We start from the raw sequence: 13,680 nt of genomic DNA on the forward strand, positions 1-13,680 counted from the left end.
CGTAAAGTTAACGCAAAGTATAATTCTGCCCATTATATTAACAACAGTAGAATCTATTTATTTAATTTAAAACAAATGAAATGATAACACCGATACTCCAACTCCAACTCCAACTCCAACTCCAACTCCTCCTATAAATAATACCCCTTAAACTGAACATCTTCATCTTCATCTTCTCTTGACACGCAAGAAAAGAAAAGAAAAGAAAAGAAAGAAAGAATGGCAAACAACAACTACAAGCAGTTCAGATGCCAACCACGCCTCCCCAAATTCGCCATCCCTAAATCCTACGATCTCAAACTCACGCCAGATCTCACCGCCTGCAAATTCTCCGGCACCGTCGACATCCGCCTTGATATCGTCGCCGATACCAAATTCATCGTCCTCAATTCCGCCGACCTTCAAATTGATTCCAAATCCGTCCGCTTTCAATCCGCTTTAAAGGTATTATTATTATTATTAGTCTGTTAGTGGTATGAATAATGATAATAATAATAATAATAATAATTGATGATTTTTAGGGATTTGAGGCTGTGAACGTTGAGTTCTTGGTGGAAGATGAGGTTTTGGTGTTGGAGTTTGCTGAGAATTTGCCCCATGGTGCTGGCGCTCTGTTTATTAGGTTTGATGGCACCTTGAATGATCAAATGAAAGGATTTTACAGAAGGTAATTGTTTTATCTCTTAGGTTTGATGAGTGTTATATATTTTTGGGTGAATGATTAAGTAATATGGGACATATTTCTTTTTTTTTTGTCTATTTCACTGTTCACTTTGATTGATTCTTTATTTGTCTGTTTCTTTGATGTATTAGTGAATTGCCACTCTTTAATCCTGTACAATAATAAATTGTTTATGGGGATTAAGTTCTAGCTTTTATATTTTTGAGTTGAAGTTAGTTTCTGCATAGGCTACTTGTACCTTATGCATAGACTTACATAAAACTTCTTTGGCTGTACTGTAGCTTTTTTCTTTTAATTGAACAATTTGTTTTAGCCTCTTAACCTTTGGTTATTAAAAGTTAAGTAGTTCAAATATTATCGAGTTTTAAGCTTTTTTTAGTAACAAAGGCCTTGCGCATTGGTTTTTTGAAATAAAAAGCACTGGAGCACATCACACATTTTAAAACCAAGACTGAGTTTAATTTTACACTTTTGTAGTACATATGAACATAATGGGGAGAAGAAGAACATGGCAGTAACTCAATTTGAACCAGCTGATGCCAGAAGGTGCTTTCCTTGCTGGGATGAACCTGCATGTAAGGTATAACTAATATCTTTCTGTATGTGATTCCTACATTTTATATTACTTTCGTTATAAATTGTAATAAATCCTTTACTACTTTGTGCACTTTCTTAGGCTACATTTAAGATCACACTTGAGGTGCCTTCAGATTTAGTAGCTCTTTCAAACATGCCTGTTGTTGACGAGAAAGTTAATGGCAACTTGAAGACTGTTAGCTACCAGGAATCACCAATCATGTCTACTTACTTAGTTGCTGCTGTTGTTGGTTTGTTTGATTATGTTGAAGACCATACTCCTGATGGTACAACACAGTAGTTATATTAAAATTATTAATGTTATGACTTATAATATAATTTGCTAACCCGATTGGTGACCTGCCTGCAGGAATTAAAGTGAGGGTTTATACCCAAGTTGGTAAAGCAAATCAAGGAAAGTTTGCACTAGATGTTGCTGTTAAAACCCTTGGGCTGTACAAAGAGTATGTTCTGTTAACTTTTGTTACTGCACTGTTATTGTTGATGATTATCTAATATTTATTAATTTATGAATTTGCAGCTATTTTGCAACACCTTATACACTACCCAAACTGGACATGATTGCAATTCCTGATTTTGCTGCTGGTGCAATGGAGAATTATGGTTTAGTTACATACCGAGAAACAGCTCTACTTTATGATGAAAAGCACTCTGCAGCTGCAAACAAGCAGAGGGTAATTTTGTAATTTCATGTTCAGGACCTCATTTCTGTTAATATCAACTGAACTGACTGATGTAGTTGATCAACGAACTATTCAGGTGGCAACTGTTGTAGCTCATGAACTTGCACATCAATGGTTTGGAAATCTTGTAACTATGGAGTGGTGGACACATTTGTGGTTGAATGAGGGATTTGCCACTTGGGTAATCTATATTCAAATCTATCATTTTATAATGCACGTTTTAATTCTGTCAATACTTGATTGTAAAATGAAATCAGGTGAGCTATTTAGCTGCTGATGGGTTGTTCCCAGAATGGAAAATATGGACTCAGTTTCTTGATGAAAGTACTGAAGGTCTTCGCCTTGATGGGCTTTCAGAATCACACCCTATTGAGGTATCATTTCTTGCTATACCTTTTCATTAATTTGGTAAATAGTTAACTACAATTGACACCCGCGCGTTGCGGCGGCGAGTGTAAAACCGTTATTTACACATTCACTTCACTTGAAAACATGAAATCACCATCATCACCACCACCGCCTTCACCCAACATCCCCTTTTCCGTGGCGAGTAACTTTCGTGAACCAGTATAAAAACCCTCGCGTTGAGGTAGGGGTGTAAACCGTGCTAAGTATCACCAATGCCACACCACCATCATTGACCACCGACTTTGGAAAGGCTCGTATAAAATAGAAATAAATAAAAGAAACTAAACATAGAAAACGAAACTAAGCTAAAGTAAAACCGAACGAAAAGTAGACATAAAACCGGTGAAACAAGCACGCGAAACACAGAAAACAATAATTAAATTAATCTAGGACCCGCGGGTTAAGGCAGAGCCGTTAAATGGGAAAAATATGTGTAAAAATTTGTTGGACCACACATCCACGTTGCAACGTTTTAACTCGCAAAATTTTGACCAAAATGTAAAACGAATAATTTGTAAAAGATGAAAAGTATATGGAGCAAAGTTGAAGGTGAAAATGTGTTAAGTTTAAATTGTAAAAGATATAAAAGTATGAGGGTTAAAAGGTAAAAAGTTTAAGGAAAAAGAAAAGAAACTAAAATTAAGTACAATGACCTAAACCTAAGTTACAACTATGTATGCAATCTTGAGTTGCTAATTGTATATATATATATATAGGGTAAGAATCCTAAGAGAACCCTTTGGAAATTGAGAACTTTGAGAACCATTTTGAGCCACAAAAAAAACCTCTAAAAAAATATTTAAAAAAATTATAAAACAAAAAAAAAACAAAAAATTTTAAAAAGTAAAAAAACCAAAATTCTTATATTTTATTCCGGTTTCATTAAAAAAAACTTCGTATTGTACACATGTGTATTGTTTCATTTAATCTCTAGTTACGTAATGTACACATATGCACATTATCATTTACCTTAAATTGTACATGTGTATAAAAAAGCATGTATGTACATATATGTACGTATTATACATATGTGTATAATTTAGCTAAACTGAGACGTTTTTTTTTTCTTTTTTTTTTAATGAAACCGGGATGATAAATAAGATTTTTGGTTTTTATACTTTTTCATTTTTGCGTTTTTTATGGTTTATGATTTTTTTTTTTAAATTTTTGGGTTTTTTGTGGTCTAGAATGGTTCTCAAAGTTCTCAATTTCAAAATAGTTCTCACATGATCCTGATCCTATATATATATATATTCCTATATATATATATATATATATATATATATATATGTAATATGTAATATGCATACATATGCATGATCTGTTTAACTTATAACCCAGGTGGACATTAATCACGCGAGTGAAATAGATGAAATTTTTGATGCAATAAGTTACCGTAAGGGTGCTTCTGTCATTCGAATGCTGCAGAGCTATCTTGGTGCTGAAGTTTTTCAGGTTTGTTTTCATTAATTTGACTTATTTACTTAATTCTGAAACATACTTTGTTTATTTAACTATTTGGGGTCTTTGTCACTAGCGAGCACTTGCTAAATATATAAAGAAGCATGCTTGTTCAAATGCAAAGACCGAGGACTTGTGGGCCGTCCTTGAGGAAGAATCCAAAGAGCCTGTAAATAAACTCATGCATTCGTGGACAAAACAGAAAGGTTATCCAGTTGTTTCTGTTAGTGTCAAAGATAGCAAATTGGTGTTTGAACAGGTTTCTATTCACTCCTCCTTGGATTTTCTATTTTAGTGTACTTTTAATTCTATTTAGTGTACTTTTGTATAAGTAGATGTGGCTTATATGGGCAGGTTAGGTAAAAGGTTGAAACAGTTTGGTTGATTGGAAACACTTATTTTCCAAATAAAAAACAAACAATTTTTTTAATAGATAGTGAAAAGTATGAATACAATGATATAATATTTAAGTGTCTTTCGACCCATCTTATCTTTTCTATTGTAGCTAAACTATTAAGTTTTGACCATTTAACTCGCAACATAGGGGCGTGCAGGGGTCGGTTTTGGGCTCAAACTGAACCAAAAACCGAAAATTCTGGTTTTGAAAATGGTTTTGTTGGGGTTTGGTTCGGTTTAGTTTTTTTAGTCTTATCTTTGGGCTTGAAACTTTTTGGCAAACAAAAATGAATAATTGATTGTTATACATTTGGGCCTAATACTTGGGTTATAATCTTGGTTTTAAATTGCATGATGTTCTCCGATGCGTTGGTCCGAAAATCTGATGTGCAACGCAAGCACATTACATATTCGATGATCTCTTAAGAAAATGCTAAGATTCCAACACATGTGTGAACATTCTGCACATTCTTATTGTAAATTCACAGTTTTTCTCTTCTAATTTATGTTGCGCGCATCATAGTGCATTATGCGAAGCGCATCGTAGCGCATTTAGTGAATTATAAGCACATCATGTAAAGTTGTAAACGCATCGCGATATTGCATCAAGTGCAGCGATGCCCTCTTTACATCGCATCAGGTGCATCACGCATTATGCGCGCATTTTAAAACCGAGGTTATACTATTTATTAAATTTTTATAGATTACTTAACATTCAAATTAAAAAAAGAAAATCCATAAGTTCTGTTTGGTGTGCTTTTTAAGGTTTTAGTTACATGCAAAATCATAAGCAAACCGACAATTTGGTTTTTACAAAAACACAAACCAAACGATTGATTTTGGTTTGGGTTCGGTTATTTCGATTCGATTTTTTTGGTTACGGGTCAGATTTTTTCCAGTTTCATGCACACCCCTACTCGTAAGAGGCAAAACATAACTGATGAACCATCGTCATTATTTGGTGGATTTATAATATTTGTATGCGGTGGCAGAAACAATTCTTGTCGAGCGGGTCGTCTGGAGAAGGTCAATGGGTCGTACCCATAACACTATGCATTGGGTCATATGAAGCAAAGAAGAGCTTCTTACTGGATAAAAGATCACAAACTATTGACATTGACGAACCATCATCATTATCAAGTTGGATAAAGATTAATATTGACCAAGCTGGGTTTTACAGAGTCAAATATGATGACAACTTGTCAGTTAACCTTAGACACGCAATAGAAAATAAGCGTTTGTCAGCAATGGATCGATATGGGATTCTAGATGATTCATTCGCGTTGTCAATGGCTGGTCAACTGCCCGTGTCTTCTTTGCTTACATTGATGAGTGATTATAGAGAAGAACCAGAATATACAGTTTTATCCAACTTGATAAGCGTATTGATTCCTACCCTTTTGATACACTTTTTGTTTTTCTTTTCGTTTTCCTTTTTTTTTTAAATTTTTTTTGCTTTTGATTTTGGTACCACAGGTTAGCGCTAAGGTTGCAAGAATAGTGGCGGATGCTGATATCACATTAGTTGACAACATTAAGCTGTTTCTCATCAACCTTTTCCAATATTCTGCAGAGTCAGTTTTCCTATTCCTCCAAATTAGTATACACTTTCTGCAGTTAAAACAGTTGGGGCATTCTTATTTCTACCTACGTTCCTATATAAATTTTAAACACTATAATGCCGTGGAATAAAAACTGATAATATATTATATATGAATCGGGTCAGTTTTGAATAAAAAAAAGAAAGTCATAGCGGTGTATTCGGAACTTTGTATAATATTATATTTTAAAAGAAACATAATTTGTTCAAAGTACTTATAACATAGATATAATAGCAGCTTTGAGGAGTTGTACCCTTGTCAGTTAAAAAAATGTATTGTATAATTGGAATATAAAAAATAAGCGCGTACAATGGTGTATTTGGAATTTTGTAAAACACTATATTTAAAAGTTGTAAGAAAAAACAAGATATGCTAAAATAATAGTAGCTTTGAGGAGTGTGTGTATATATAATATTTGATTATAAAATAAAAAAATAAAACATTTATTGCTAGATGATGCTTCAAGACATGTACATATTTTGTGCTCAAAATGCTTGTAAAATTACTGTTCATAAGGGTGGTAATTGTAAGTAATAATCAAATAAGATAAAAAAATAAATTATTATATTTATTTTTTTCAGGAGGATCGGTTTTGATCCTAAACAAGGGGAAAGTCACTTGGATGCCTTGTTAAGAGGTGAGCTTTTTACTACATTAGCTGTGTTGGGGCATGAAGAAACCCTAAAAGAAGCAAGCAAGCGGTTCCAAGCATTTTTAGAAGACAGGAACACCCATCTACTTCCACCCGATATAAGAAGGGTAAATTCGTCTTTCTCCTATCTATCTACCATAAGTTATTATGCATACATCTACTGTAGTATTTACTCTTTTTTTCTTCCAACTTTAGGCTGTGTATGATGCTGTGATGAAGAAGGTGACATCATCAGACAGATCGGGTTTTGATAAACTTTTGAAAGTTTACAGAGAGACTGATCTAAGCCAGGAAAAGACTCGGATATTAGGTAATTATTAATTTATTACATTGTTGTTATATCTAACATTGTTGTAAGTTGTCAGATGATTTATTTATTTACTTGATGATATTTGGTTATATTATAGGTTCTCTTGGATCTTGCTGTGATCCTGACATAATTCTTGAGGTTCTTAACTTTTTGTTGACGCCTGAGGTATGCAAGTAAGGTTACATCCGTCATTTTGTTTATCTGTTTTCATGATAATTTGTTGTTTAGGTTCGAAGTCAAGATGTTGTATTTGGACTGAATGTTAGCCGAGAGGGACGTGAAGTGGCTTGGAACTGGCTCAAGGTAAATTTATCTTGTGGTTTAATAGCAAATTAACCAACACATTCATAAAAATTGTAAGAAACTGACACAGTCTCGCTTTTTTCAGAAAAACTGGGAACACATTTCAAATACTTGGGGCCGAGGGTTTTTATTGACACGCTTTGTCAGTGCAATTGTATCACCGGTGTGTACCATTTTTTATATTCAACTCAAGTATTTTGTTACTTTTATTGCAATTAATTATATATAATAATAACAATACTAATGTAATTATGTTTTCGTAGCTTTCGTCTCACGAGAAGGTGAAAGAAGTGGAAGAGTTCTTTGCAAGCCATGGTAAGCAGCCTTCAATTGCAAGAACGTTAAGGCAGAGCATTGAGCGTGTTCAGATTAACACGAAGTGGGTCGAGAGCATTCAGAATGAGAAAAACCTTAAAGACTGTGTTCAAGAACTTGCTTTCAGGGAATACTAGCTTTTTTTAGGTTCTCTAATTGCTTGCTTTTGGATGGTGCTGTGACGTCATACTTGATGCTTGTTCTTTTCTTCATGCTTTATAAGACAGGAGGCATAAAGCTTGTAACTCGATGCTTTGTTTTTGACACTTGTTTTTGTGCAATACTATGATTGTCACCTGTGAATAAAAATGCCACCTCAAGTTCTAAGAAAAAGAGTCTTTTTTTCAGAGCATAAAGAGCTTAAGAATGCATCTATTAACATGATATTGGGTTAGAAACTTGCACACCTCAAGTTTAGAACTTGATCTGACCCTCTCATATGATTTAATCTCGAACAGTGAGTCTAAGCTTTTTGTAGTATATTTTCGAGACTGGAGAAACTTGCACACCTTATCATATAAGAGCAGACCCCAAAGTCCAAAATTGATGTGGTCGCTTTGATTCGCTTTTCTTAGGCGCATGACCATGTACAATTCAAGGTTTAGGACTTTTGAATAACTGCTAACTTAAATTCAATCAATAGCCAACGGGGTTGTCCATTGGGAAAGACAGACTTTACCTTGGGTTGAAAGATCTAGGGTTCAAGTCCCACAAACGACAAGATTTAAAAAAGTTCGTCATTCAACAAATAAATATTCAAATTTAATAAGGAGAAGCTTACCTGTTATAAGTTGTAACTTTGGTCATTCAGGAATGTAACATTATGCAGCAGATTATATAGAGTTGATAATGGAATCATCCAGGGCCGTCTTTGGAATTTTGAGTGCCCAACCCCCCCCCCCCCCCCCTCCCCAAAAAAGAAGGCCCTTACTAGTTCAAGGTATGCAGATTTACCGATCAAAAGCTAGCAGCCCCAATTGAGTGATCCATAATTTTGATATTTGATGTTTCTCTTATGAAAAATTGACTGAACAAGCTTATGTGAACGGGTTTAAAAACTTCAAATGTCAGAAGATCGAATGAAGATGGTCAAAGGAGGAGATTGACCTCGTTACTGGGAAGCGAAAAGTTAGTTTGGTTGTGAAACCAGCCTTAGTTGTTCACCGAGTGAAGGTCGTACGTACCTCTAATTCTCCCAGTTTCATTGCTGAAGTTTACCAAATGGTTTTACGATAATCAAACTGGAGAAGCTGTGATCAATACAAGATATATGCTAATGATCCAATGGTGATTTTCATGTTTGCTACCGCAGTTTTGTATATTATTCCCATCAGAAAGGGAGCAAGGAAAGAGACTGAATAAGAGGCTGTGTTGTTTAATCTTTGACAAGGCTATATTGATGAGAGGTTAAGGAGATGGTAGGCAGCAGCCTCGGGGGAGATTGGTGACACTAGGAGGGTCGCCCATACTCATAGCGACTGATAGAACCCGGAATTTGAAACAAGAAATTAAGGGATAGTTGACCCGATTCGAGATGGGTTAGTCTCTGGTTAGCCAATTCGAGATGGCAATTCTCCAAATACAAGGTTAACAAACCCTAATATTTTTATATCATAAACATGGATATCTATAAACTAAAACAAGAACATATAAATAAACCTAATTGGGATAATAATTGCAACATTTATTTCCCTAGACTTTTCCTCTTCATATTCTCGCTTAATTAACTGCCTTGACCACCCATGTTGGAACCGGGTATGTATCAATACATCCGGCCCGAGAATAAGACTTGTCCTCAAGTCGGATGTAGTTATCTCGATCTGTTCCATTTGTCTGATGTTCCTCAAATGGCTCCATGGTGAGATGATGAAAAGCTGCTGAATTTTGACTCTTTTTCTTAAGTCCCTGCTCAATTCTCTGAAACACTGTCATCGTTCTTGGGACTTCATCCGGCCACCTGTGATATAGGTGGTAGATCCAATCATCATCAAGATCGGATTGGCGTAAGATAAAACAGTCGCCGCAGCCGAGAGTGCTTTGATCTGAAAGGACCTTGAGAGGCCTTTGCATTATAAGCCTTCGATTTTGATCATCATCTGCAAATTGGATTTGATCCCGGTTATCCTGGCACAGACATTCATGCTTGTTCCCTTTCTCTTGAGTTTCTCTCTCTTTGGTAAATTCTTCTTCATTTATTTCAAGAGAAAAATCTTCACGAATTGTTTCTTCGACTCCTGGTATGGAATTATCGCAGGTTTTCTTCTCTTTAACCAGAAGTGCTAGTGGACTGTGAAGGCCACCCTCCGCCACCGTGCCCTTTTCATCATCATTATCTGCTTCTTTACGGTTACAATCATCTCCCATCACCTCATCAACCGTCAGACTGATCTCATCAACCTCCATATCATTGGATCTGATACGGTCCTCCTTGCGAAGGCAATCATGTTTACCAGTTGTCGGCACTTATGACGTTATGGAAATGGCTTCATATTTGTGGCACGTGGAGGGTGTTCCATACATCCGAGCCTTGATTGCTTCAACATCGTCCTTCATGGTTCCAAAAATAGCATCTAATCTTGCTGCGATTTCTGCTAATTGAACAACAATCAGATCATCTTTGAACCTCCCATTTTGATTTGACTATTCCGGGTATGAGCCATCTTTGCTTCGTTTCCCGGCAATGGAACCAAATGATAGAACCCGGAATTTGAAACAAGAAATTAAGGGATATTTGACCCGATTCGAGATGGGTTAGTCTCCGGTTAGCCAATTCGAGATGACAATTCTCCAAATACAAGATTAACAAACCCTAATATTTTTATATCATAAACATGGATATCTATAAACTAAAACAAGAACATATAAATAGACCTAATTGGGATAATAATTGCAACATTTATTTCCCTAGACTTTTCCTCTTCTTATTCCCACTTAATTAACTGCCTTGACCCACCTATGTTGGAACCGGGTATGTATCAGCGACACTTCTTACTGTTGCCTAAGTTTGTGTTTTCGGTGGTCTGGTAGCGACACTTGGTAGTGTCGCCTAGCTGAACTCAACGACACTTCCCCAGCTCTATAAATAATCCAAGTTTTTGCTCATTTTTGTTAGATGTTGGATATAGTATTTGGTTCATTTCAAACAAATGTTTATTTGTTGAATCAAGTTAGTTCTTGTTTATTTTCATCTTTGTGCTCTATTTTGGATCTTGTCTATCGCATCTGTTGGTAAAACAATACACGATATCTAGAAATAAACGGACCCACAAACAAGATACCGAAACTATATATAGGCAGAGAAAGTGTTGTTATATTCAGTTGGGCAATAGTAGAAGTGTCGCTATGAAAGATTAATTAAAGTATACGATAGTGTTATATATATATATATATATATATATATATATATATATATATATATGTTTATGTTAAATCCCTTTTTATTTTAATTACAAAAACTGGAACTCGCTCGCTTTTAGTATGTACATCATGTAAAGGTGTATATGTAGTCGGAGGACGTTTGGGCATAGCGGGCTAACTATCCAAGACTGGCATCCCATTATGTTTAATGTTCCCTGATAGTTTATAAAGATGGACAAAGTTTTGTAAAGATGTATATTCTACTGCATATATATATATATAAAATCATGATCATGAGAGAACCTTTTTGAAATTGAGAACTATGAGAACCATTTTGGATCACAAAAAACTCAAAAATAAAAAAAAATCATAAAATAAAAAAAAAACACAAAAATCAAAAAAGTAAAAATACCAAAATTCTTATTTTATCATCCCGGTTTCATAAAAAAAACTCGGTTTAGCTAAATTATATACACATATGTATAATATATACATATATGTACATTTACATGTTTTTTTGTACACGTGTGTATAATTTAAGATAAATGATACTTTACATATGTGTATATTACGTAACTAAAGATTATATAAAATTATACATATGTGTATAATACGACGTTTTTCTTTTGTTTTTTTAAATTTTTTTAATGAAACCGGAATGAAATATAAGAATTTTTTTTTTTTTTTTACTTTTTAAAAATTTTTATTATTTTTTGTTTTATGATTTTTTTAAATATTTTTTTAAAGGTGTTTTTAGTGGTCCAAAATGGTTCTCAAAGTTCTCAATTTGCAAAGGGTTTTCTTAGGATCCTTACCCTATATATATATATAGGATTGATTTCTTTTGAGAACCAATTTGAGTTTTAAGAACTCGAAAGAACTCAACGTAACAATTTTTTTTTTGAATTTTTTTTACACATGTGTAATACGTAAGTGTAAGTGATGTACAAAAAATTACGGTATTTTTTTACACACCGAATCGACTTTTTACACATGTGTAACTAACGTTTAAACTTGTGTAATTATCAAAAATACTTATTCTCTCTCATACTTCATTTTTTAATTAAATTTAATCTCAGCCACATATTTCAAATCATTTAATTAAATGTGTGGTTCAAAATTGAGTTCTTAAAGTTCTTAAAACTCACAATGGTTATTAAAATAACCCTCCCCTATATATATATATATATATACACTCAACCACCGTGACTCTCCGAGTTCGGGGCGTTACTTATAAGAAGCCCAATTTGCCGAGAGTTTATTTTGTGAAGATATGAAAGTGTGTCCACCCTTGATAACTAATTACACCAAAAGTTCTGTTGAAAGCACTCCTACTCCTACTCCCGCTCCCGTGTGTTCCAAGTGTAACAACCCAATCCAAAAAGGGTTGTAGTGCCTCTATTACTCCTGAACATGGTTTTATTAACGCGTAACTGTTAGAAAATTTAAATAAATATAAGTAATTTCTTACAAAACTTTTTGACAATTTGCACTGCCTCTAGGTAGCAGGCCTAGATAACCTCTAGTACAACAATAAAAGTACATACTTAGATGATGACAATGGATATAAAACATATTGCAAAGTTTTCTTCAATTACATACCTGATGATACACGATAAATTACCCCTATCTATCTTATTTCATCTAAGAATTGCTTGTAAAATAAAAAATGCTCTTGGATTAGCATCATAGCTTGTTTAGGCTTGTCATTTGGGACTAAATGTCCTGCGCCCTGTAAATTGCCAATTGCAGGAAAACATGCTTAAGTTCATCATATACGTATAGTGTCTTAAGTATTGCTAGAGAATGCCATTTCAGCCTCAACAACACGTATTTTATTCTATGGTTTCGAAATGAAAATAATAGACAGATTCAATAGCGAAAAATGGTGGTAGCTCTTTCTAACCTTAACGATAGCATATGTCAATGAATAATCATTTTGTGCATATTTCGTTTCATATCTGCACAAGGGAAATTGAATATAAATATATATATATATATATATATATATATATATATATATATATATATAGGTGCAGGTTCAAAAGAGAACCACAAAAAACGTGGGGAATTGGGAACATGTCTTTTACATGTAAAAAATCATTTTTACATATAACAAACACATTTTTACATAATCTTTTTTTGAGTTTTTACATATAAACACATGTAGAAGTCGTTTTCATTAATTTTTTTTTTAAATCACTTAATAGAAAGGTAAAAAAATAATATTTTTACAATATTAAAATTTTTACAATAAGATAGATAAGCAAACACTCCCAAGAAGTTTATGCTAAAACTAATTTTTTACTTGTGAAATCGAGTTTTATATTATTTTTTTACGTGTAAAATGCATGATTCCCTAGTTCCCATTGAACCCTCCATAGTATATATATACACACATACATATAATAGAGTCATGTAGATCTCACCCTCCGACTTGACCATCAATGTAGAATGGTTTCCATGGCACTTGAGTTTTGATGTTAAGAGAATTTATCCATTCCTCAACGCTAACGTATGGAAATGTGAAATCATGATCTCCACTTACGATCAAAGCTCTACAACTTTACTAGAAAGTTTTTCTTATGATAGGAAAAACTACTAAAGATATCATAGGAATAAAATAAGGTGTCATTCTTTCCTTGAGAGTAATGTAAGGTCTTGTTGATCCTCACCCATTCTTCAATTGTTCCCTAAGAAAAATATCAGGGAATGAGACATACTATTAATATACAGTTCAGGTTATTCACAGGAAAAAAAAAACATTGGTGCGTGCGTACTTGACGAACGTTGAGAGCTTGTTGTACAACTTCGGTGTTCGCCCATTTATTGATAGCTTTGCCAACATCATTCTAAAATGAATATTGCAGATTCAACAAAGTTGCAAACAGAAAGATTTATAGATATGGGTTTCG

At 34.0% G+C, this 13,680-nt stretch overlaps 1 protein-coding gene and 1 long non-coding RNA gene across 2 annotated transcripts; one reads left to right on the plus strand and one right to left on the minus strand.

The window, feature by feature from the left end:
• The first annotated feature begins 211 nt into the window (after positions 1–211).
• Positions 212–7,731, plus strand: LOC143598457 (aminopeptidase M1-like). Its single transcript, XM_077076664.1, has 18 exons — positions 212–444; positions 522–667; positions 1,160–1,262; positions 1,359–1,545; positions 1,629–1,722; positions 1,800–1,953; positions 2,039–2,143; positions 2,220–2,336; positions 3,712–3,825; positions 3,908–4,090; positions 5,220–5,609; positions 5,704–5,801; positions 6,410–6,587; positions 6,676–6,790; positions 6,888–6,955; positions 7,019–7,093; positions 7,179–7,256; positions 7,357–7,731. Exons 1-18 carry the CDS (start codon positions 220–222, stop codon positions 7,543–7,545), a joined length of 2,619 nt encoding a protein of 872 aa, XP_076932779.1. The 5' UTR covers positions 212–219; the 3' UTR covers positions 7,546–7,731.
• A 4,535-nt stretch (positions 7,732–12,266) lies between these two features.
• LOC143598455 (uncharacterized) lies at positions 12,267–13,617 on the minus strand. The gene is made up of 4 exons (XR_013147115.1): positions 13,546–13,617; positions 13,195–13,458; positions 12,672–12,726; positions 12,267–12,497 (listed from the first exon to the last, which is right to left on the minus strand). It is a non-coding gene; the product is annotated as an uncharacterized LOC143598455 (long non-coding RNA).
• Between the last annotated feature and the right edge of the window lie 63 nt (positions 13,618–13,680).

The sequence above is a fragment of the Bidens hawaiensis genome, unplaced genomic scaffold, assembly GCF_021521415.1.
Source record: "Bidens hawaiensis isolate Kalapana, Puna unplaced genomic scaffold, B.hawaiensis_p1.1 tig00050328_1, whole genome shotgun sequence".
NCBI lineage: Eukaryota > Viridiplantae > Streptophyta > Magnoliopsida > Asterales > Asteraceae > Bidens > Bidens hawaiensis.